This window comes from Pezoporus wallicus, unplaced genomic scaffold (assembly GCF_028554395.1).
Source record: "Pezoporus wallicus isolate ANWC-B61680 ecotype Strahan unplaced genomic scaffold, APGP_CSIRO_Pwel_v1 contig_360, whole genome shotgun sequence".
NCBI classification, from domain to species: domain Eukaryota; kingdom Metazoa; phylum Chordata; class Aves; order Psittaciformes; family Psittacidae; genus Pezoporus; species Pezoporus wallicus.
Genome location: NW_026640059.1, coordinates 2,427,863 through 2,453,604, shown reverse-complemented (window position 1 = coordinate 2,453,604; position 25,742 = coordinate 2,427,863). Strand labels below are relative to the sequence as shown.

At 41.2% G+C, this 25,742-nt stretch overlaps 1 protein-coding gene across 1 annotated transcript in view; it reads left to right on the top strand.

Moving 5' to 3' along the window:
• FARSB (phenylalanyl-tRNA synthetase subunit beta) overlaps positions 1 to 25,742 on the top strand; it is a 48,800-nt gene that overhangs the window by 18,652 nt on the left and 4,406 nt on the right. The window contains exons 15-16 of the mRNA XM_057417086.1: positions 1,915 to 2,032; positions 8,553 to 8,705. Of these exons, the coding sequence (XP_057273069.1) occupies positions 1,915 to 2,032; positions 8,553 to 8,705 (271 nt within the window). The remainder of the gene's footprint in view (positions 1 to 1,914; positions 2,033 to 8,552; positions 8,706 to 25,742) is intronic.

Genomic DNA, 25,742 nt, shown 5'->3' with positions numbered 1-25,742 from the left:
ACCCCTGCTCTCCCTTCACAGCTGCCCCTACTCTCCCCTTGCCCCTCAATGGCCACCTCTGCTTTCCCATCATGAGCTTCCCTCATGGCCGCCCCTGCTCTCCCCTCATGAGCTTCCTTCATGGCTGCCCCTGCTCTCCCCTCAAGAACTCCCCTCACCCCTCATGGTTGCCCTTGCTTTCACCTCATGATCTTCCCTCACCCCTCATGGTTGCCCTTGCTCTCACCTCACAATCTTTCCTCACCCCTCCTGGCCACTCCTGCTCTCCCCTTGCATCCTCATGGCCACCGCTACTCTCCCCTCACCCCTCATGGCCATCTCTGCTCTCCCCTCAAGATCTCCTCTCATATTTCATGGCCGCCCCTGCTCTTCCTTCACAATCTCCCCTTGCCTCTTGTGGCTGCCCCTGCTCTCCCTTCTCCACTCATGGCCACCTCTCCTTTCCCCTCATGAGCTCCCCTCATGGCTGCCCCTGCTCTCCACTCATGAGCTTCCCTCGCCTTTCATGGCTGCCCCTGCTCTCCCCTTGCCCTTTGTGGCTGCCCTTGCTCTCCTTTCACAATCTCCACTCATGGCCACCCCTGCTCTCCACTCATGATGGCCCTTCATCCCTCATAGCCACCCCTGCTCTCCCCTCACCCTTCATGGCTGCACTTGCTCTCTCCTCACCACTCGTGGCTGCCTCTGCTTTCCCCTTACAAGCTTCCTTGATTGCTCATAGCCGCCCTGCTCTCTCTTCACTATTTCCCCTCAGCCCTCATGGCCGCCCCTGCTTTCCCCTTATGAGCTTCCCTCATCGCTCATGGCCGCCCTGCTCTCTCTTCACAATCTCCCCTCACCCCTCATGGCTGCCGCTGCTTTCTCCTCATGAGCTTCCCTCATGGCCGCCCCTGCTCTCCCCTTGCCCCTCATGGCTGCCTCTGCTTTCCCCTCATGAGCTTCCCTCATGGCTGCCCCTGCTCTCCACTCACGATGTCCCTTCATCCCTCATGGCCGCCCATGCTATCCCTTCACAATCTCTCCTTACCCCTCATGGCTGCCCCTGCTCTTCCCTCATGATCTCCCCTCACCCCTCGTGGCCACCCCTGCTCTCTGTTCACGATGTCCCTTCATTCCCTGTGGCCGCCCCTTCTATCCCTTCATGATCTCCCTTCGCCCTTCATGTCTGCGCCTGCTCTCACCTCATGATCTTCCCTCATCACTGCCCCTGCTCTCCCCTCAAGATTTTCCTTCACCCCTTTTGGATGCCCCTGCTCTGCCCTCAAGATCTCCCCTTGCCCTCCATGGCTGCCCTTGCTCTCCACTCATGATGTCCCTTCATCCCTCATGGCTGTCCCTTCTAGCCCTTCATGATCTCCCCTTGCCCCTCATGGCCACCACTGCTCTCCCCTCACGATCTCAATTCACCCCTCGTGACCATCACTGCTCTCCCCTCACGATCTCCCTCACCGCCCTTCCTGCTCTCCCCTCATGATCTCCCCTCATTACCGAAGTAACCTGTTACTTAGGTTTTGCCTATTTCATTGTTATCCTGCAGTAGCAATAGTTCAGATAGCGCTAAATATTTCAAAAATAACATATGGTGTTTCTCTTTTGCATAAATTAGATTAAATTTATGGGAATTTTTTGCATTTCTTTCTGTATTTTTTTTCTACTATGCACTGCAGCTGAAGCATCTATGAAATACCTATGCTCACATATATGCCGTGTCAGAAAATTCAGTCTAAAGAACATGCAGCGTATGTACATTTTCAAGTTTAATAATTCTAAATCAAAGATGCTTAAACATAGGAGAGAAATGCAGTATTTGCGCCTGACTACTTTTAAACTCTTATTACAAATGAGCAAAAGAAGAAGCTCACCTGAACTATTTTGGAAGCCATTTCACTTGCAGCACCCATATTTGTCCTGCAGGTGGCACGTACAACCCTTCTTCCTGGGCTGCTGAAAACTATTGCTGCTAACCGAAAGATGCCGTTGCCTCTCAAGCTCTTTGAGATTTCTGACGTTGTAGCGAAAGATCCTAATACAGGTAAGAGAAGTTTCCTCAAAATTTTTGTTAATGGAAATATGTTTACAATAACAGATGGTAATAGTAAGTAAATCTGTATTTCTTTAAAAATGTAATAGGCATTACATACTACATTGTTTGGGTTTAATTTATGTGCACAGTGCAAGAGCTAAGAGATTGTGGTAACAGGCTAGAGTTTAGAGTTGCTAGAGATACAGCTTCATTTTAGATGGTCTCTCAAATGTGCAAGTAGGTTAAGTTGCAAATATTTTTACGCATCTGAGTATCCTTTAAAAATATCTCAAGAATACTGTAAGGATAAATGCAAGACAGTTTTGCACCAAAAATAACTTGCTCTAAATTGCTTATATTGATGCACCCTTTTTTACTTGCTCTTAATCTAGTGCTCCTTTGTATTCCTATCAGGGATATAACTCATGAAAGAAGCTACCTGCTGGTAGCCTTTTCAAGCAGCACAAACCTTGGAAAGTAGTAAATATCAAAGCCATGCTGCTATTACAGTACTGGAGCTTGATTAAATTGCTGCAGTCTCAAAGGTGTGCAATGCTATACCAATTGAAAACCAGTAGGTCTCAAGTCTGGGAACAGCAGGTTCTGGAGAGCTGTAATTCAGAGAAAGACTTCGGGGTCGTTGTGTCTCCATATGAATCCCTTCTCCACCATCTTTAAACAGCATTGCTTGAATTTCTTCTCCAAAATTCTGGAAAACTGACAACATAGCACAGATACAGGGTAAAGAATAGAGCGTGTCTGTGTATAAAAATGCGTAAATAAAAAGCTCAACATTTCAAGTTTGAAATTTCCCCTCTCATTTGCAAAAAGTTTTCCTTATCTTTCCACTTCATCCAACTATGCTAAGAAGGCATGGCTGCCTTTGAATTGTTCCCTAACCTTAATTGTTTTATGTGAAACAAAGCAGCTAGTTCACTTTTCAAAAGCTTCAGTGAAATCCTTCTTGTCTTTTGGGGCCTCTTTGCACTGCTTCCACTGTACAGGATCAAAATTTCAAATTAACTTATTTTATTCTGGAAAATGTATTGAAGTAAAATGAACTGAAAAATGGATTTTTAAATGTGAAAAAAGTTAACTAAAATTTACTGATTAATTTCTTTCTATATGGTATGTTAAGGGAAAAGGAGTGCACAAGCTCCAGCCTTTGGGAAGAAGTGCTTGTACACTGAGTTACAACTCTGAATGAAGTTTTGCCTCAGTGAAAAAAGCTGATATTACTTTAAATTCAGCAGCAGGAATGGTTCTGATGTTTCATTATCTGGTTTCAGAGTTTAGTGGTTGTATTTAAGGTATCTGGGATCTGCAAAACAAAGGTTTACATAAGGCATAAACAAAACAGCAAGTAAATTGCTTTGGTGATGAATTTAATTTGTAGATTGCTCTTTTTTATTTAAAGAAAAAAAAGAGGCTTGCCAAGCAAAATAAGCAATTTTAGCAAACCATGCAGATTGTTTTTTTTTTATTAAATACAGACAGTTTGGTGGTGCAGCTTACTCCTTGTTGGGCATGCAGTTTGCTGTAGTGCATAACAAACTGGTACAGAATAACATCAGCATTCTTCAGAACCAAAAGTGTATTTGTTCTGGCTTTATAAAATTTGAAAGTTAAATTGTTACTTGTATTTCATATGTGTTAATTGTAGTTTTTGGAAGCTTTCATTTACGTAGGTGGCAGCTTAACAGTTTTATAAAGACTGATTTTGTAGTGTACTTCATTTTGATGGGGATCATTGCAACAGATGAAAGATGAAGACTTCTGAGGTAGCAGCTTTGTACCCTATGCTCTTGGGCAGCTCTCATGCGTTGAGCACTTGCAGACTGTGAACAGTATCTGAAATTGTTTTTAATGCTGTGTTTAGAATAACTGCTGTCTTTCCCAAATTTACTTTGAAAATTATGCTTGTCTAATAAACAGTTTGAAAGGGGAGGGGAGAACGACTGGTAACTCTGCAAACCCTGAAAATTGTGGTGCTGTCCTCTCACATATGGAATGAGATTTCCTGCAGAAGGCTTATGTCATCAGACTGACTAATTTAATTTTATTATTTCATGATTTTGGCATGCAGAATTTCCAATTAAAAATTTCAAAAGTATAGGTCAAAAGAGTACTGACATTAACTGTATTTGAAATGGCATCCTGTAGTCATTCATGTGTGAATGAACCTAGCTCTTTTAAACACACTGTTTTTGATAAAATACCTTCTTACCCAGAGTATAACCAAGGTGAACTGAACATACTTCCCTTCAGACATATCTGGCAGAAAGGTTTGACATACTAAATTAGCAAAATGTGCACCAGATTTAATATAACTAAATGGAACCAAATCTGAGCAGAAGCATGTCTTCTCAAGGCAGGAGGAAATGTGCCAATTTGACTATGTTACACAGCATTTGTGTGGTTGACTGGTAACACTAGATAGTCATTTCTAGGATAGTTAGACTAGTTCAGCATGTAAGTCATCACTTTATACCACCAGTCCTAAGTGAGAATACCCTTTCTCTCCCTTACAACAACAAAAGAAATCAATCCATTAGAAAGTCACCTCTGACCAGTGATCTTGGAGAATCTGGCAATCTTACGGTAGCGCACATTTAGCACAACTTGCATCATTTCCGAGTACAGCTGCTGCCATATTTTGAAGCATTTTTCCAAACTGTCTGGAAGCGTTATATGCAGATAATAGTTGAAGATTTTTGTGAGACTAAGAGACAAGTTTAAATGAGCAGGTGCCCCCTTTCAGATCACCAAGTCATTTTTTCCAAAGCATCTCTAATTTGGAAGTGGGCAGCATACATGACTCTGTCTTCTTCTGTACTCTTTTGGCTCACATATTCCTGACCAGCTGCCCATCTTTTGGATTGTTTTTCAGCAGCATCCCCAGGAAGTGCTTTGAAGTCTCAGAAATATATATGTATATATAATTCAGGTTGACATACTCGGCAGGCTCATTTAAAAAATAGAAATGCTGCATGGCATGACACAAGAGATCTCTTAAGTGAGTTATAAAGAACTGAAGCATTTCTAACATCTGCCAGCTTTTGCCTACAGTTCCTAATACTTTCATTTTTTCTATTGCCTGTAGTGCATGAGCTTCTTGTCTTGTAATATAACTCTGTAGAGGAGTAAGCTTTATAACACAGCTTCTTTGAATGCTCAAAAATGCATCTTTCCCTTTACTAATGATTTTTATAGTTGACATGTTGTGCATATTTATTTCTGATGCTTCAGTTAAGAATAGGGATCTGAAGACACCACTGACCAACTGAATAATAATGAAATTTAAATTTAGATAGTTGTCACAAGTACTGCTAAAAAAAAGAAAACCAAAAAACCAAACATTCTACTGAATGTCTAGCCCAGTTTCTCTTCCCAAAGGCAGCTCTATGCTGTCTTCATGAAGAAAAAAATATTCTTCCTTTCTGCTGCTCAGTACAACGTGAAAATAAGTTATCCACCACTCATGACTGTATTACTGATTGGTATCTTAGTAGGGCTGGGAAATAGAGATGCATATGATGGGACTGCGTGCTCAGACGAGAAATCAGGTGTTGCAGTTAGTGATATTTTCTCTGCTTCTCTGTGTTGCCACTTTAACTTCAGGATTGGATTCTTCAGCATTATTTGACGCTGCAATCTGTGTCCATGGCAGGGGGGTTTGGAACTAGATGATCTTAAGGTCCTTTCCAACTCTAACTATTCTGTGATTCTGTGATTGTTATAATGACAGAATAAAGCTCCTGAGTGACAAAATGCAGACTTACTGCAACAGTGAGTTCAGCTTTCAGTGACTGATGAGAGAACTTGCAGCTGTATTGCCAAGTTGCTGCACTAGAAGTTTTGAATTACTTCTGGCTCAAAAAGGCTGTGCTTTCATCTTTTGTGTAGGCTCTTGCTCCTGGTTTTGCAGTCCTTTTTAATCCATATATTTCTAGTCACTTGATAAATGCTTTCCTATTTAGTTTTTGACAGATTTGTTGTTACTAAATGGTTAGTTAGGGTAAATAAACAAGATGTAAATTTAATTTAAATATCATCTCTAATTTCTCATGTGGTAGATATTAACAGTTCAATTGAGTGCTAAGATTTCTACATGTATTTAAGCAGACACAAAGACCAAAGGCTTGTTTGGCCCAATAACCTGTCTAACACTAGTGAAAAGTGGTTGTCAAGGGAAAGACATGAGAGCAGCTGCACATACACAGTACTTCCAGAGTGTTCATCTCTTCTCTGGCCACAGGTAACTCAGGGGCTTCTCAACTCAAACATGGTTCTTTTTCTGGAGTAAGAAGTAATAGATTTAAATCCTATGAACTTCTTATGTCTCCTCAGAGCTGTGTCAGCTTCTAATAGCCACAAAATCTTGTGGGGAAGAAGTTTCACTACTTAACTCTGTACAGCCTGAAGAACCCACTTTTCCTTTTGTTTTGAGCTTGGCTCCTGTTGATTTTGATGTCCCTTATTTCTTGTGTTGAACGCAGCAGCAAATAAGTGATGCCCGTAGAAAAGAGCTGTCTCTTGAGGTCTGAAGTGCTCAGTTCTGATATGTCCAGAACTATGCGGAAGTACAATTCAGAAGTCACTATCTGTATAGGGATCTTTAACCACACTCTTTCTATGAGCGGTATGCTGTACAGTGCTTTTTTTCCTGGAAACACTAAGTTCAGCTGTTTCATGACCAGAGTTCCAGGCATGCAGAGTAGCCTCTGTAAAAAACATAATTCACCCTGGCGTATACCAGTTTTTATGTGGCTTTCTTTTGGGTAATTTGAAGAAATATGAAAGCCCTAGGCCTGCAACCATGTCACATGGTGCTGCCCTACTCATTCATTCTTCATTCCTTCACTACTGAAGAAGTTCTTATTCCCTCTTTACCCTCAAACATTACAGATATTTATAGATCAGAAGGATTTTTGTGGGTTTTGTTTGTTGTGGTTTTTTTAAAGGAATGAAATCACTGTCAGTAAAAACATTTCCTCCCTATATCTAATCACTGTTAAGTGGAAGAGAAAGAACATCCATCTAGACATGAGCAACTAGGAGACTACAGAAGCCAGAGGACTCTAAAGGAGAAATCTATGCATGAAAATCTGGCTGTAACTTGTTGCACTCTATGTCAGTATTACAAAGCAGTGGAGTACAGAAGGGAGATTAGCTGATGACATGCTATATGCATGCAGGCTGTCCTAGCTCCAGCCTGATCATGTGTGCTGAATGACTCTTGAGTGGTTGAAGTTATTCAGGTGCCCTTCTGGTACATCTGTCCTGGCTGAACTGCAGTTGAAAAAACTCTGGTTTATGAGCTGCAGGGTTGCTTTACAGTGTGAACAGAAGCACGGTAAGTGGGAGAGATCAGGAGATTTCCTTCAGAAGTGCAGCTCTGCTGCAAACTGAAGTGCAATGTATATACACTTACAGGGCTTTCAAAGCATGTGAATGTCTAGAAGAAGACAGCCGCATAGAGTCCTTCCCTAGTTTCAGCAACTTTGCTCTTGTATACACCAAACTTGCTGAACACGTACTTTAACCTTGAGAAGGTAAAGAGCTGAAGGCAATAAACGACTTCACGAAATTAACCGTTATTTTGAATTACACTGCTACTAACTGGGAGCTGTGACAATAGATTTGTTACTCTATTCAGAGATCTTTTCCTCTCAGAAAGTGAAAATGTTGAAGCCCACAGTGACTAAAGCTTCAAAGTGGGGCACAGTAGTGCTAGAGAGTGTGTATTGTTAGAGAGATCATGTAGCTTAAAGGTACTAGTATAACAGCATACTACTACATACTAATTTTTGAAGTTTAGAAAAGAAAAACCTATTTTGGTGAAATCAATTACCTAAGAAAGCTTACTGTGGTTTTTAGGGTTTTGACTTAAGGAACTTTCCAAAGTTGGAGTCACTTGTGTCTTAAGTTTGTGCAATGTAGTACATTTTTCATAGTCACTTGGTTATGGGAATGTCCAAGACAATCACAAAAAACATCAGTTATGATTTGGAAACCTGTAAGAATTCAGATCTTTTCATCAATCACCATGCTAATGTTATTACTTATTTCAAGTTGTGGGCTAGTTGTTTTGTACTGATATTTATTCTGCAGCTCAGTTCTATAAATATTTAGCTTTCCCACCAGCATTGCAAGTTCCTTGATGCTTATTGAGTATTTGCATTTTGGCTATTCTGTTCTTAACTTCTTTAACTCTTAACTATATACTTGGTACCTGCCACTGTGAAGAAGATGCTTGTAACCACACTGTTTCCTGTCCAAGGCACAGGAAACCTTGCGTCTTTATTTGCATTTCTGACTGCGAGAATCCAGTAGGTTAAAGAAATCCCACTGTTTCCTCAGATCATGACAGGTGTGTCAGAGAAGTCACTTTACATATTCATTTCTCTTTTCAGCCGCCAGTGCCTCAAACTACAGCACAAGGAAACTGATGCATAAAAAAAAAAAAAATAATCATTGAAAGTGTGGTAAAGATTCCCAGACAACATAATTTTTTCTTCTTCTTCAGATGTAGGTGCAAGAAACTACAGGCATTTCTGTGCTGTTTATTACAACAAGAGCCCGGGCTTTGAAATTATCCACGGTTTGCTGGACAGGGTCATGCAGCTCCTCGAAGTTCCACCAAATGAAGAGAATGGCTACACCATCAAGGCAGCTGAAGGTAAGGAAGACAGAGCTGCAGTGTACAGCAGAGGTTGTTCTGGAGATCAAATGTTCCTCTACCATCTGAAGTGAACTTTCGGTTGTTCTCAGCATCAGGCAACTAAGGATTAATATTATTATGTATGGTATCATACTGCAGTATGATGAAATGATAATGAAAAGGCATTAACTGCATTCATTGATTGTAAAATAGTATTGTCTTTCTGTGAGCTATTCTGAGTAGTTTTATGTAAATAGCGAGTTGACAGTTAAAGGAAACATAGTAAAGCATATGCCATGAGCTTCATGGGCTGTTTATAATGAATTAATCACCTGATTGCAAGGGTAGGTAGGAGTTCATTGAACTAATGAATATGGCAGGTACTCACTGTTTTCTCTTTGGTTAACAGTGCCTGGAAAAGACTACTTCTTATACCTGATCTTTTAATTTACAGCTTTATCTATAGCTTTTATTCATGTGTACTTTTATTTATATATTCATATGAACATATATACTTTGTGTGTCTTTTTTTCATAGACCTGCTGTCTTTGAGCCTGAACCTGCTACATAGACAAATAGTTGTATAACAGCCCACTTCCTTCTCCATACAGTTACACATGAATTAAAAATGACATCCTTAAGTGCAAAATCTCCTCTGTGTACGTGCATATGCACATTAGAGAGAAAGCAAGCAGGTTGACCCCATTACTTCATTGAGAGTGCATAGGTTGATGCAAGACAGCAAGCATCAGCAACTAATTATTCTATATATTCTCTAACAACAGTGTAGTCAATACAATATAGAAAGGCAAGAAAAGCAGGGATAGCAGCTATGATTTTGCTTACACATCATGACTCGAATCAGCTTGAAGTAGTCCCTGCATTCTGCACTTACTAGAAAATTGGCACTGACAGAAAGTCCCTGACAGCCTGACTGAGCCTGCCTATTCATAGAACTTTAATGAAAAATTGTTAGATGTCTCCCTGTTTTGCAGTGCACTGCCAAGGCGCCAAACATCACACTTCAACTAAGTGGTCTCCTAGCACTTTAATGCACATTTGTGTCATAATGCTGACATACTTTTTTTCATCCTGTTTTTTGACAAAGTACTGTTTTGCTCAGTGTTACTTAGGCAGACTTTCAAAGGGTTTATTAGAATATTGTTGACAGGATTCCCAGATTGACCAAAGGAGTGTTTAAGCAATTGTACTTCTTGTTCTAATTCTGCCAAGCACAGAACAGATAATACCAAAGCTTCTTACTTGGAAAGGGAGTGCTGTGAGAGGGTTAGATGTGCCTCTGGGAGTTCTGTACTCAGCTGTTACTGAAGTCAAACCAAACTGTTAGATTCTTTTTCATAACCCTCCTGTAGCTCATTTTTTAATAGTGTTCTGGTTCCAGACATATGAAGAGTTTGCTTTAGTACTGAAAATATTTGCAAGTGGTTTGTATTCTGTACTGTAGCATTTCAATGATGTGTGGCTGGCTTTGAGAAACTGGAAAAAAGACCTCAAAAAATAATCCTAACAGCAGAGAAGCTGTTTCTAGATGTTAGTGCTATTCAGTATTCCTGGGAATGCAGGGATTTATAGTGCCCATTCGAAGTCCCTGCATTCCCATGACATTACTCTACGATACATTTAGTGTAAAGGATGGATTATGCCTTGTCATATGCAATATATTACAAGCAGTTTGTGGCTTTTGGCTATAGACCAAAAAAAGAGAGAAAAAAGTGCCTACTACTTTCTGTTTCACCAGTGATATGGAAAATCTCCTGGGGTGGCATGTAGATTTTCAGTTCTACTGACATCAGAATTTAACCTTGGTAACAATGCAGATGGCTGGTACTCTGATGTCACAGTGAATGAAGTGTCACTGCACCAACTTACTTAAAAGACCTTTACTGCAGAGATGGTTGGAAATCGAAGTAGTTTGAGGGATTCTGTTTGGTTTTAGGTTTTTGTTGATTTGAAATGTTTGGGGGTTTTTAAAACTTCATTTGCAGTCTGTCAGTTGAGCATTTGTGAGAGAGAAGATGTCAGCAGCTATCAGAGCAAGGTCAGTTGCTGAGTGGGAAAAACAAAAAAGATACCCTGTAACATCTTACATGACTGCAGGACACTGAAATAATTCAGAACAGTGCAAGTTACTTCAGAGATTTTAAATCAGAACTTGACACGTGGCATGGATTTTTAGATGCATCTTTATGGAGCATGCTTTTTTATTGCCTGTGCCAAATTACAAATTTGTACACTGAGAAGTGGGTTTATCCTATGACTCTGATTTAGAAAGAGCTTAGATATTTTTTCTGTATGTGATCTTAAGCAAAACTTTTGACTAGTAAGTGACACAGTGTAAAGGTAGGGTTTTAGTCCAGCTGTTTTTTTTCCTTGTGTAATTGATTAACATAGTTCCAGTCATCACTGGAAAACAATATAGGCAGAAAAAAAAAAAATGTTTTAAATAAGCAACAAAGAACTGATAGAGATGCATTGGGCACGTATTTGCCTCTTTTCCAAATTCACTTTGAAAAATGAAATGCCTGCACTATAGTCCTGTTTGGTCCATATGTGCAAATCATGGTTATTTAAGCTCCTTCTGTTCCACTAACACCTGAGTGCCCTGTGATTTGACCTTAAGGTCAGAATCTTTTTGCCTTTATAGCAACACCTGTGAAAAAAAGTACAGCTGCTAGAAAATATGGGTGAAATTGTGATGTTCCCCTGGCCTTTGCACTACACTTTGGTGTAATCTGAGCTAGCTAATAAATGAAGAGCTGTGTAGAGCAGCCTCAAGGAAGAGAGGGTTCTAACTGAATTCACAGATTTCAGTGTACATTTGGCACTCGGTGCTTTTCAGTTTCTTAAAGCTACCAATGGAACCTTTTGTTTGTTTCTTATTACCACTAAATATACAAAATGACAGATTCTTAAAGACAGAACTGTGAAATGCTACCCGTTGTTTCAAAATGCACGGACTTTTTTATACATTAGTGAATCCTACAGTAACTGACTTAGAAAAGGATTTTGGTTTGGTAGTGGTTTTTTTGTTTGTTTTATAGCATAGGCATCCATAATCGAACATAGGTTGAAGAGAGTATAATTATTGCATCAATCCTCAAATTTATATGTGCTCCATAACAAAAATTTTTGCTTAAAACTCTTGAAATTTAAGCTAGCTCTATACCATTAACGGAACGTAAAGATCTGTATGGATGTGTACATTTACAAGGCAAACAAAATCAAACTTATTAAACAATAAAAAAATGGGTAGGAAGAGCCAACAAATTTGGTCATATATTGTCAGGTAATTTAATAAAATCATGTATTTTTGAGTTCACTTTCATTGATTTCAATTCCCTTGAATTGAAAACTAGAGGCATTCTGATAACTGTCTTGGAAGGTAATTTTAATTTCAAGCAGGAATGAGTATGTTTTTAGCAACACCTTAATAAATGCATATTAAGTCTTGCTTCGTTCAGTAATTGACAGTTGTTGAAAAAAAGAGAAATTGCACTCCCTTCTTTTTACTGCCCTTGTTTAATTAAATGAAAGGTGTGGTAAAGTGTAGAAAATTTTAATTCCACAGTAAATCACAGTAATAGGTTTTCATTTAGTAAGGTTTAGCTGTGAAATCAGAGGTGTAATAGTTACCTCCATAACTAAGAACATCAATAAACATTTGTTTTCATAATAATAATTATACAACAGACAATTTTAAAAGAAGATTTAGACTTGTGAACTTCAATTTGCAAGACAAGAGGAAGAAAGTCTGGCACTAATTCAGAGTTACACGTATAGCATTGACTATCTCTGGGATCAGTTTAAACTGGGAGACTGATGTTGAATACCCTGTTGAACTTGGCATTATTAATACCCGTTTTATTTTAAGGAACTGTAGCTTGATTGCTCTTAATGGCAATCCTGGCCTTTCTGTTGCCTGGCTTGGCAGCCGTTACACTGTTCCTAAATGTCAATAACTGTCTATTTACTAGATAACTAAAGGAAATGTGCCAATGTTACTATGAAGCCATCAAATACCATTTGTGCCATAGTAGAAGATATCAGTCAATACTTAATCTATTTAATTGTTGTTCAAATATAGATACTTTACAGGTGCTATTGCATCCTTGAAATTGTATTTGCAGTCTCAAATTACAAATTTGTCAGATAATCAGAATTGTTTGACAACATCTGTTTTCAATTAAAAAAAAAAATCTGCTGGTTCTACTTGTTTATCAAATTGTTCTTGAAGATCTCCCAGTCTTCCAGTCCTTTTTTCTGTTTATTTTTTAACTCTCCCTCAGAGTCAGCTTCATTCATTAACACTAAAAGGTAAGGACACGTTTGTTGATTTTTTAATTTTTTTTTAAATCTGACTGATTTTAGTACTTTTAAATGTATTACCCTAGCTCTACAAGAGGTTTCAAGAGTTCCAGCACTGATCATTACAATTGCTTAATTATAGGGCATCATACAAAATTTGATGTTTGTCACTAGTTCCCATGGCTTTTGCACTGTTGGCCACTACTTTAAGATTAATTAATTTCTCATTCTTTTCTCTTGAGCAGTTTTCCCTGCAGCATCAAGGGAGCTTAGTTATGTGAAAAACTAAGGTTCTAACAACTCAGACTATTTAATAAAATGGCTGTGGCTGCTCACTTAGTGTCACTTAGTTGTCTGTTATCTCTGCACTTTATTTCCTTCCAGTAAATTCAGGATTTTAGATTTATAGGAACTAAATCCCTACAAACTTAGGCCAAGTTTATTTCTGTCTTAACAAGTACTTTTCCACACTAGTGCTGATACATCAGATTTGGTTGTAACTGGATTAACACCCAGGGAGGTACCTGGCAAAGATCTGAACCAGGAAGGTTGCTTATATTATTTAAGCATCTGAAGCGGGAGTCTACAGTGTTTGGAGTTTCCCCAGGTAAACATGGTTTATCAAACTTTGACAGGACACTATAGCACTAGACATCTCAGAGGTGTCTTTGCTGTTGCAAGTGATGCAGATAGGCCAAACAACACAAAGTTTGTTGCAAAACCCTTAGTATGGTTCTGGAAATAAGTCTAATTTCATTAGTTTTGTGTTATACAGTTGATTTTTATTATGGAAAAAAACCCTATCAAAAGCAAGTTCAAGGACGGCTTTTCAATTTCTATGCTAATTTCAGCTCCTCTTCTGGAAGTTTTTGGATGTTCCTTCCTGATACCCTTCAAGTATAATCTGCTTGCACAACCCTTATCCATAAAAAAAGGTGCATCAGTTAAAGGAAAAGTATACTAATTTAACACAGCATGGGATAATAAAAGGTGTGACAGGCTTAGGCTTCTTTGTCTTTTACACATTCATCACCAAATCATATTCGACACACTTTTTCCCCACATAGGAAATAAAGAAGTTGAACAAGAGAACAAAGAATTTTTTTTTCCTCAAATTTGGAGAATTTCAGAACAGAAACTCCTTTGAATAGACTCATTTAGAAGTATGCTTCCTGCAGTATATTAGCGGGAGAAAAAAAATCTGTGGGAACTGCAGAAATATTCTGGGAGGAGTGTCAAGTCAACCTGTAAAGTGACACAAGCTATCTTTCTGCACGTACTAACTAATAAAGATTGCAGTGTTTCTCTTCGCATTGCATTTTATTCTGACAGTTAAGGATGCTCCAAGAAATAGCAGCATTTCTCCTGACAGTTAGGCTTTTCATTTTCTACCAGTTTTCATCAACTTCCAGAACCATCTAAATCACTGGCATTTGTTTTCCTGAGCTCAAGATGTTAATTTCTTCTCCTTGACATTAAGTCTTTGTTCTTCTGCTATTCCTTTATGGAGAGGCCTCTTCAGAGCTTAATTCTTCCCCTCCCACCCCCAAAGGTAGCTATGATGTACGACTAAAAAAAGATAACAAATAGATAAAAATCTTGTTTGCATCAAGAGTTTTAAATGTCTGGCAGAGCTTACATTATATAATACAGAATTGGGTAATTACCATTTTTTTCTGTCTGTTTCCTTATATTTTGAAATAGAAAATTACTTCTTAGTCATAAACTGTATTTTCAGTGTTGCAAAGCCTTCTCTAAAAACGAACTTGCTCATCCAAGTGAGTAGCAGAAATAGCATCAAGTTGCACATCTCCTTTCTCAGTGAACAGGGGCAGGCGTCTTAAGTGCTGATGGTCAGGGCACAGGCCTGGTTGCATTAGCTTTTCTAGTGTAAAGTGCTACACTTGACCAGTGCCACAGCTTCATCCTTCAATTCCATTTTCACCTCCTGCACAGCCTGCTATGGCTAGAGGCTGAGTATCAGTTGTCACTACAATAGTGATGCTAATGCTAGCAATCATGATCATGCCAAATTTAAAGAAATAGTTAAGCAGTTCTCTGATCTGGTTCAATTTTTGAACTGTGATATGGAGACAGAGGAGCAGCACTTCAAATTTAATCTCACTTGTCTTTTCTAACATTTATGCAATAAAATTTTAAACAGAAAATTGCAAGATTTTTGCTCAAACTTTTAGAATCAACATGAATGCAAGATCCTAAGATTAGTTTCTGTTGACCATGGTGGAGGAATTGATTTTACCTTTGCTTGTGGTGCATGTATTAGAAAATAGTAGATAACCAAAGAAATGCTGAGGTAGTGTAGACTCATGTACATGTGCTGGGTAAAGACCTTCCTTGTTTGGGTCCAGAAACAGAACAAGATTTGTTGTAGACTCAGCACTACTTCTGGCCCTGGGCTGGCTCACACTTAACCAGTTCAAGCATTTCTGTTCCTAGTGGTGCATCTTTGTGCTTCAGCCACAAGGTGCTGGTTTGCAACAGAAATCTTAGTTGCTAAAACAAAATGATTAACAGTTCCAGTGACTGCTGAGATTAATTGTTTAATTATGTGTTATTCCATGCTAGTTTGTCAAGTCATTTTCTGAAAGGCATGAAATGTGGTAGCTGTGAGAGCATTAACATCAGGTGGCTGTTATTTATCTCAGCAAGTAATGTCAAGTCATTGGGAGGGGAGGACAGTTTGATCTAGGACATGAAGTGTACAAACAATGTGGAAACGAAACATGACATACTGAAGTAGACTTTTAGAGTGACTTAGTGCTGGTTCTTGGTATTCTCTAGTACTTGTATGAAAGCAGATTCTAAAAGCTAAAATCTGCTGCCTTACTGTGCATACATAATCTTATACCCCTTATCATAAAGAATGGGGTTTACTGTTTCCCAGTTTCTGACAGATTCTGATATTTGCAAGAAGGAATTATTTCTTTAGGTATTTAAAGAGGGGTAAAAACAGTCATGCAACAGAAAGAAATTAAGTTTTCTAATATTCAACGCTCTATGTTCTCTAACTCAAGTGAAATAGCAAGATATCTTAAAGAAAAAAAAGAGCACTCTGTTCGGGATTAGGAATTATCTAGTTTTATAGATAGCCTTGACACAATATCCACTTAGATTTGTGACTTTTAGAGAGGATAAAGTATAACATTTCAGCTAACTCTGAATAAATCAGATAAAACTAGCCTAAAAGCGAAGATTAGCTGTACTGTAGAGGTACCATTACAGCACTAACCTCCAGTGTAGAATTGCTGTTTCTCACAACTGCCACACAAATCAAAATTTATTGAGTTTTATAAACAAATACTGTTTTCTCTAAAAATACATGGAATTTGATAGATTTCTTTCTAGGTTTCCTACTTATGTTTTTCTGTATGCATTGTTTAAGCAGCCACCCTGGTACTCCAGCACTAAATACATGAAAACCTGTTACCAAGATCAGTGACCCAAAAAGTCTGCCACCCAAATATTACCTTTTGTTAGGAAAGCAGGAACACCGTGATTTTACCCAAGTAATCTTAAGTATCTGACCGTGGTATAATCCCTGAGCAAATAAAAGAGGAGCTCCAAACCTATTAAACCCTTGAACCTGACATCCAGCAACACCAGACATCCTCTGTTAAAGCTCCTGGGGTATTCTACAGCAAGAATGAAAAATACATCTAGTCTAAAAGTCTGTGTTGGTCTCTTTTTCTCAAGGCAAATGAAGGAAAGAGGTTTGTAGCTACACCAGTCCCCAATTCATCATTGACACTTTAACACACAACAAACAACTGTTGTTAGTTGCTTGTTGGACCCAAGCAGTGTTAGGATTATTTCCACAGTGTATTTGTAGAACAGTATCATTGATCCCTACTAATTTTAAATATTGTCAACTACAGAATAGAAAAACGTTCAATTGTAGAGTTGCATGACAGTTTTTATGAGATAGAAGAATTAGGTTTTCTCACAACCTCTCTGAGATCTCACTTGTAACACAAGAAGATGATTCCTTCTGACCACTACAAATTTGTGGATGGTTCTCCATGTTCCCTAGCCTCATTGTGTGTACAAGGACTCTAATATTCAACTCTATTTTGGGATATCCAGTGTACCAATCCAGGTAAATAATTGGTTGTCCCTTTACCCTCTTCTGCTGTGACTTAGGTGTGGAGGCTTTAAAAAAAAAAACATAGAAAAAACATAGGAAAAAAACGGATGGAAAGATGTCCTTTAAATAGAGGACATATTCATTCACATCATACAGATACTTCCTCTGTCAGCTTATCAAGCGTTAATTATTTTCTTTGGGAAATTAAAAAAAAAAAAGGAGTAACTAAGATGCTTACCTTCAACTTGATTGTACTGATTTGAATTTCTCGATGTTTCATTACAGTTAGGTGTGATCAAGAGAGTGGAGGTTGTTCTGGCACAGCTTTAATCAGGATTACAAAGCAGGATGCTAAAGCTAATAAATATCCTCCTGATCCCAAAGTCTTGTTGTCTGTGCATGAGGGTATATAGAGAAGAACTGCTGATGATGTGCAACTTAAAAGAACAGTTGGTTTCTCAGCACGTTCAAAAATCATGCAAGATTTGAGATGTCTGTGATTTTAAAAATAAGGTGAATGTAAATCACTCCATAACAAGATCTGATTTTGAGGTTGCTGTTGCTTTGTATGAGCTTCTGAGAGCCTGACTTCACTGCGTACATGGGCAGGAAAAGGTAGTTACCTTTGAAAATACTGACTGATCTGGTAGTGTCCTGTGACTTTGCATTTGAGCCTATCTATCTGCCAAAAGAAAGAATTAGCTGAAAATGTGAAGAACCTGATCCTAAAGAGAAAACCAACGTCTAGCCTTGGAAAACTAAATTTGATCCAATGTAGCACAGGTAAATACTTCACCAGGTGAGTCAGGATGAGGTAGTGAAAGGGCAGCTGGAGTGACTAAGGGGATGGAGAATTAAGATGAAAGACTTTGGAGGCCCGATAGAGGAGGGCTTATTACCTTCTTAAGCTTCAGCTTCCGATGTTCCTTCAAATTACAGGAATAAGCAAGTGGGTTTGAAGGCTTAGTGCAACTGTAGGCTTATAATACTACTTTAATCTATTTCTTTTTGAAAAGGAGGGAGAGTAAGGTGGAGAGAAGAAACTGTGCAAGGTGTTTGACAACAAAGAGTGCAAGGAACTCAGAGCTCTTTGAGGGTCAATTAGCCAGAAAATGTGCTAAAGACTACATGCTCTATTGGATTAGTGGCCAAAGAATTACCCCAAAGCAATCAAAGTGGCCCTGTTGCCTGAATACAGAGAGGCAATTACAGATTTTGAGGACATGCTACAGAAGCTTTAATTAAAGGTATTATTTCTACATCACTGAACACTGGAAATTAAATTCTTACTTGCAGCCACAAGAAGTAGCTTTTTTCTTTCACTTGCCTGTAGTATGTCATAGGACATGGCTGGCTTTGGCATCTCTTCTTTAGGAATGCATATTATATTTCACCCCACCCCTTCTTATAACTACCATTTATAATGTTGACATATTAAGAGATGGATTTCCATTGTTAGACCTTCTTGCTTCCTCTGGCATTGCATAGGTCTGTATCAGGAAGGACCTTGAATTCTCACTGGTCACTTCAAGGTGAAGTTTATGAAGTACTGGTTTTGTGCAGAGCAGAAAGGATTAACTATATCAAGAGTGATAAATCCATTGTCCTTAAAATGGATGATATAGTAAGTTACAATATTTAAATGAATTTTGATTCTTGACATACTTGATGGTGCAACTAACCAGACCTGCAGGAGCAGCCTTTCAATACAATTACACCAGCAGCAAACACAGCCCCTTCCTAGCACACCTGCTGATAATGGTGCTTCCAGGACTGCTTTGGCAACTGCTTTCTTCAGGAGGACAATGGTGTTCACAACCATACTGTTCTTGATGATATTACATACACAGATGCAACAAATTCTATTGTCAGCTTTGAACTCCTGCTCAAAAGCTGCTGGGCACAGCTGCTAACTTTTCTGGGAAAGCACCCTTCGGACTCCTCCTGGCATAAAGACTTAATTGAAGCTTAAGAACACTGGGCCTCAGCTTATGGTGTGATTTATTCAAGCAATAAAATAGTGTGTGCATTTTTCACTTATTTCCATATGTGCAAGTAGCATAACTACGTATCTTTCAAACAACCTTGACTCTAAGGTTTTATACATTACTTCAAGAGCTGACATGACAGTCCAGTCCATAACCCAAGCCTTGCTAGAAGTCTAAAACACCATTTCTTTTACTTGTAATACAAGAAACACACAAATCAAGGGAAAAAAAAAAAATCCTTACCTTTGTTTCCTGGTTATTTTGTCAAATCCTCTTTTTCTGTCCTGCTCTGTTGGTTGCTCAGGTCCTCCTCAGCCTGCAGGTTGTCCTCAGCACAAGGAGTTTCTTCTAGCTCAGACTTCTTTTTCTAGTCATGGTTGGTCCCTCAGTCAGAACACTCCCCCTGGCTGCAAATACTTGTTTCTCTTTTTCCCACTTTCTCCTCAGATTTTTCATGTTTCTTCTGCACTTTTTCTTCCTTTATATGTTTCCCTTTCAATGTCTGAATTTTTTGATCTGAAAATTTTATTTGATTCAAATTCTGGTGCCCTGGCCAGGAGTACATGAGTCAACAACACCCATTCTCAGGTGAAAGCCAACCTCCTTCTCTTACATGCATGGTCAAAGAGAAGTTACTAAGACAAAGACAACCTTAGATCCCTATCTGCTGGATGTAGTCTTGAGGCCCTTTTGGCAGGCAGGAATATGCTTTAAAGCATTCTGTAATTCATGTAATAATAATAATAGTTTCATTATTAACCAGAGTTCATAAACTGTCTGTAAACCTTATCTCATGTTTCTTTGGTGCAAGAACCAAATGTTAACTGGACATATGGGAACCCTAAAGCTTTTAACAGGTTCTTTCATTTTTATTTCCATATTGGCTGGTCTCTTCCAGTCACAGACTGTCCTGGGTTCAGCAGTAGCAATCATGTTTTTTCCTTTGTGTTAACTGGTGCAGTGCTGTGTTTTGACTTCTAGTTTTGAGAACAGCGTTGGTGAAGCTGATGTTGTCGGTTGTTGCTAAGTGATGTTTACCCTGACCAAGGACTCTGTGAGGCTCATGCTCTGCCAGGGAAGAGGGGAGGCTGTGAGGAAGCAGAGGTGGGGCGCCTGACCCGGGCTAGCCGGGGAGGTATTCCATACCACAGCACGTCATGCCCGGGGTGGGGGGTGACTGGGAGTTGCCCGGAGGGACAGGAGCTTCCGGGTGGAACTCGTTTTCTTGGCCGGTGGTATCGTATTCTCTTCCCTTGTTATTTTCCCTTATCATTGTTTTAGCTGATAGTAGCGGTGGTGATTTGTTGCTGGACTGTTCTTGTCTCAACCCACAGGAGTTGCACTCTCTCGATCCTCCTCCCCGTTCCTCCGGGAGCGGGGAAGGGGAGAGCCCCGGTGCAGGGAGGGGGGGGAGACGAACACGGACCTTGATTGTTGTCAGCTCGGCACCACTCACTGGGAGTGAGTGAACAAGTTACCTGACTGGGTTTAAACCACGACAGTTCTTTTTTGGCGCCCAACGTGGGGCTCGAGGGGTTGAGATAAGAACAGATCTGACTGGATTGATAGTCACTCGTCACAATGCTGATTTATTGGCTCTCAAGGTTTTTCCTCTTGATCTCACAGTTTCAGTATACCATATCTTACGTCCATCCGGTATTGGCTGTATTAGTGTTTTTCAAGTGTGGGGCTTGGGCTAAGGTTTTTATCCCATTGTACTTTATGGTAATGACTTGTAATACAATAGAATCATTGATCATGAAACTGATCTGGTTTATGTTCCCAGTGTGGTCACCACCTTTATACTTTGGGAGGTATATGATGGAGGTGCTTAGCAATTACACATCTTTTTTCTCCTTCTCAGGTGCTCAACCTGTGAAGGAGACATCCTTTTACCCTCCTAGTCGTCCCCCCAGACCATTTACATTTGAGAGTTTTGAATTTTTTAAATGGCCTTTTAATGCTCTTGAGACTTGTTTGCTGATGGTGATGGGAATCACCATGCTAACACACATACAGAGTGTGTTTTGCCCACTACTGATTTCAAGAGTTAAGCAGATTCAGGTTTGGGTCTTGTCTGGGGTCAAACGACGATGTAGGAGGACCGAGAGATTTTCCCAGAGGCTGGACAGCCATGAGTGGCAGGGTGTGTGGGATAGTATGGGCAAGTATCTAGGTCAGTGGGCCCCTCCAGTATTTTGGAATTTCACTACCGAACAACTGCAAAATCCAGAAGAATTAGTAAAACACTTAAATGAGGTGTGTGGTCATTCTGGCCATACCAGAGATGGACAAATCACGGCAACGTGCTGGGGCTTGGCCTATGCTTACAGGGCCTTGTTCAACACTATCCAGCACCTTCAAAAGGAAAAGAATGTCGGCGGATTTGAGGGCAAAGTGACAGTCGCTACTCAAACTTTGGCTGCAATGAACTGCGCAGCTACCCCAGTGGCAAGTACAGCAGCTGCTCAAACTTCAACTGCAACAGACAGCGCGGTTACCCCAGCTCCAAGCACGGTAGCTACACCACCCCCAGCAACAAGTACAGTCGCCACTCAAACCACAGTGATAATCACTGCAGCCAAACCAGAGGACCAATTCGTACCAATATCAGTTGCCCCTGTACGCAAGAGAACAAGCAAAAAGGAGGCAAAAAGGGTGAAGCGAGATGAAGAACCAATGAATTCACCACCCGGTCCAGAATCTGATCAGGAGTCATCCTCACATGACGAAGAAGAAGAAGAAGAGGTAACTTCTCGACCTCGGACCTCAACCGAGCTGCGGAATATGCGAAAAGATTTTACCCGTCAACCAGGGGAGCACATCATCACCTGGTTACTCCGATGCTGGGACAATGGGGCCGATGGTCACGAACTAGAAGGTACAGAAGCCAAGCAGCTGGGATCACTTGCTAGAGAAGGGGGAATTGACAAAGCAATTGCAAGAGAGAAAAAGTCCCTCAGCCTTTGGAGGAGGCTCTTGGCAGCTGTGAAAGAAAGGTTTCCGTACAAGGACGATGTTACGAGTCGTTCGGCCAAGTGGACTACTATAGACAAAGGCATCCAGTCTCTGAGGGAATCGGCCATCGTAGAGATGATCTATCACATCAAGCCGAATAACGGGGATACACCTATAGATCCAGATGAAGTTGAATGTACACGACCCATGTGGCGAAAACTTACACGGAATGCACCGTCATCATATGCCCATTCATTGGCAACAGTGACCTGGAATGACATAGTACCACTAACAGTGGATGAAATGGTTCATAAACTCCGAGAGTTCGAAGACAATCTCACTCCTTCCATCATCTCAGCTGTGAAAAAACTGTCCCAGGACCTCGACAAATTGAGGGACGATGTATCTGATTTATCCAGCTCCTCACGTGTACCAACACGCGTCTCAGCTATTAACAAAAGACGTCCTATTGTTCAAGAGAGGAGATACAGAAGGTATACGCCACGGGGTACCCTATGGTTTTACCTGCTGGATCACGGAGAAGACATGACAAAGTGGGATGGAAAACCTACTTCAGCTTTGGAGGAACGGGTGAGTGAACTGAAGAGGGGAGCAAGGGCCAAGACTGATCGTCCCATGAGAGCTACGGCTTCAGTCTCTGGTGAGCAGTTTCCCAGATGGAGTGGAAGAGCTGATTTTACTCCAGCTCCTGTGATAACGAAGAATAATCCCTTTCAACACGACTTAAGTGTCCAATGCTGTGACGACCATTAGAGGGGCCCTGCCTCCAGCCAGGTGGAGGTAGGGGACAATCGGATTTACTGGACTGTGTGGATCAGATGGCCTGGCACATCAGTCCCACAGAAGTATAAGGCTCTAGTAGATACCGGTGCACAGTGTACCCTGATGCCATCAAGCTGTCAAGGGGTGGAACCCATCTATATTTCTGGAGTAACAGGAGGATCCCAAGAGTTGACTGTGCTGGAGGCTGAAATCAGCCTGACTGGGAGGGAGTGGCAAAAGCACCCTATTGTGACTGGTCCAGAGGCTCCATGCATCCTCGGCATAGACTACCTCAAGAGAGGGTACTTCAAAGACCCAAAAGGGTACCGGTGGGCTTTTGGTATTGCTGCTTTGGAGACTGAGGAAATTGAGCAGCTGTCCACCTTGCCTGGTCTCTCAGAAGATCCCTCTGCTGTGGGGTTGCTGAAAGTTGAAGAACAACAAGTGCCAATTGCGACCACAACAGTGCACCGGCGGCAATATCGCACCAACCGAGACTCCCTGATTCCCATCCATCAGCTGATCCGTAGACTGGAGAGTCAGGGGGTGATCAGCAGGACCCGCTCACCCTTCAATAGCCCCATATGGCCAGTGCGAAAGTCTAATGGAGAATGGAGACTAACAGTAGACTATCGTGGCCTGAATGAAGTCACACCACCATTGAGTGCTGCCGTACCGGACATGCTAGAACTTCAGTATGAACTAGAGTCAAAAGCAGCCAAGTGGTATGCCACGATTGATATTGCCAATGCATTTTTCTCCATTCCTTTGGCAGCAGAGTGCAGGCCACAGTTTGCTTTTACTTGGAGGGGTGTCCAGTTCACTTGGAACCGACTGCCCCAGGGGTGGAAACACAGCCCTACCATTTGCCATGGACTGATCCAGACTGCACTGGAACAGGGGCAAGCTCCAGAACACCTGCAATACATTGATGACATTATTGTGTGGGGCGATACAGCGGAAGAAGTCTTTGAGAAAGGGAGGAAAATAATCCAAATCCTGCTGAAAGCCGGTTTTGCCATAAAACGGAGTAAGGTCAAGGGACCTGCACAGGAGATTCAATTTTTGGGAATAAAATGGCAAGATGGACGTAGACAGATCCCCACAGATGTGATCAACAAGATAACAGCAATGTCTCCACCAACTAATAAGAAAGAAACGCAAGCTTTCTTGGGTGCAGTGGGGTTCTGGAGAATGCACATCCCAAATTACAGTTCGATTGTAAGCCCTCTCTATCATGTGACCCGGAAGAAGAATGATTTTAAATGGGGCCCTGAGCAGCAACAAGCCTTTGAGCAAATTAAACGCGAGATAGTTCATGCAGTAGCCCTTGGACCTGTCCGGACCGGGCCAGATGTAAAAAATGTGCTGTACACTGCAGCTGGGGAGAACGGTCCTACCTGGAGCCTCTGGCAGAAAGCTCCAGGGGAGACTCGAGGTCGACCCCTCGGCTTTTGGAGTCGGGATACAAAGGATCTGAGGCCAGCTATACCCCAACTGAGAAAGAGATACTGGCAGCCTATGAAGGGGTTCGAGCTGCTTCGGAAGTGATTGGCACTGAAGCACAGCTCCTCCTGGCACCCCGGCTGCCCGTGCTGGGCTGGATGTTCAAAGGCAGGGTCTCCTCTACACATCATGCAACTGATGCTACATGGAGTAAATGGGCTGCACTAATTACACAACGAACTCGAATAGGAAATCCCAGTCGTCCAGGCATTCTAGAAGTCATCATGGACTGGCCAGAGGGCAAAGATTTCGGAATGTCACCAGAGGAGGAGGTGGTGCGTGCTGAAGAGGCCCCACCATATAATAAACTGTCAGAAAGTGAAAAGCAGTATGCCTTGTTTACTGATGGCTCTTGCCGTATTGTGGGAAAGCATCAGAGATGGAAGGCAGCTGTATGGAGTCCTGGACGACAAGTTGCAGAAACTGCTGAAGGAGAGGGTGAATCGAGTCAATTTGCCGAGGTGAAAGCCATCCAGCTGGCCCTGGACATTGCTGAACGAGAAAAGTGGCCAGTACTTTATCTCTATACTGACTCATGGATGGTGGCAAATGCCCTGTGGGGGTGGTTGAAGCAATGGAAGCAGAGCAACTGGCAACGCAGAGGTAAACCCATCTGGGCTGCTGCACTGTGGAAAGATATTGCTGCCCGGGTGCAGAACCTGGTGGTGAAGGTACGTCATGTAGATGCCCATGTACCCAAGAGTCGGGCCACTGAGGAACACCAGAACAACCAACAAGTGGATAAAGCGGCTAAGATTGAAGTGGCTCAGATGGACTTAGATTGGCAACATAAAGGTGAATTATTTTTGGCCCGGTGGGCCCATGACACTTCAGGCCATCAGGGCAGAGATGCAACATATAGATGGGCCCGTGACCGAGGGGTGGACTTAACAATGGACACTATTGCCCAGGTTATTCATGAGTGTGAAACATGTGCTGCAATTAAACAAGCCAAGCGGTTAAAGCCTCTTTGGTATGGAGGACGATGGTTGAAGTATAAATATGGGGAGGCCTGGCAGATTGACTATATCACACTGCCACCAACCCGCCAAGGCAAGCGCCATGTGCTTACCATGGTGGAAGCAACCACCGGGTGGCTGGAAACATACGCTGTGCCCCATGCCACTGCCCGGAACACCATCCTGGGCCTTGAGAAACAGATTTTGTGGCGACACGGCACCCCAGAGAGAATTGAGTCAGACAATGGGACTCATTTCCGGAATAACCTTATAGATATTTGGGCCAAAGAGCATGGCATTGAGTGGGTATATCACATCCCCTACCATGCACCAGCCTCTGGGAAAATCGAACGGTACAATGGGCTGTTAAAAACTACACTGAGAGCGATGGGTGGGGGAACTTTCAAGCATTGGGATACACATTTACCAA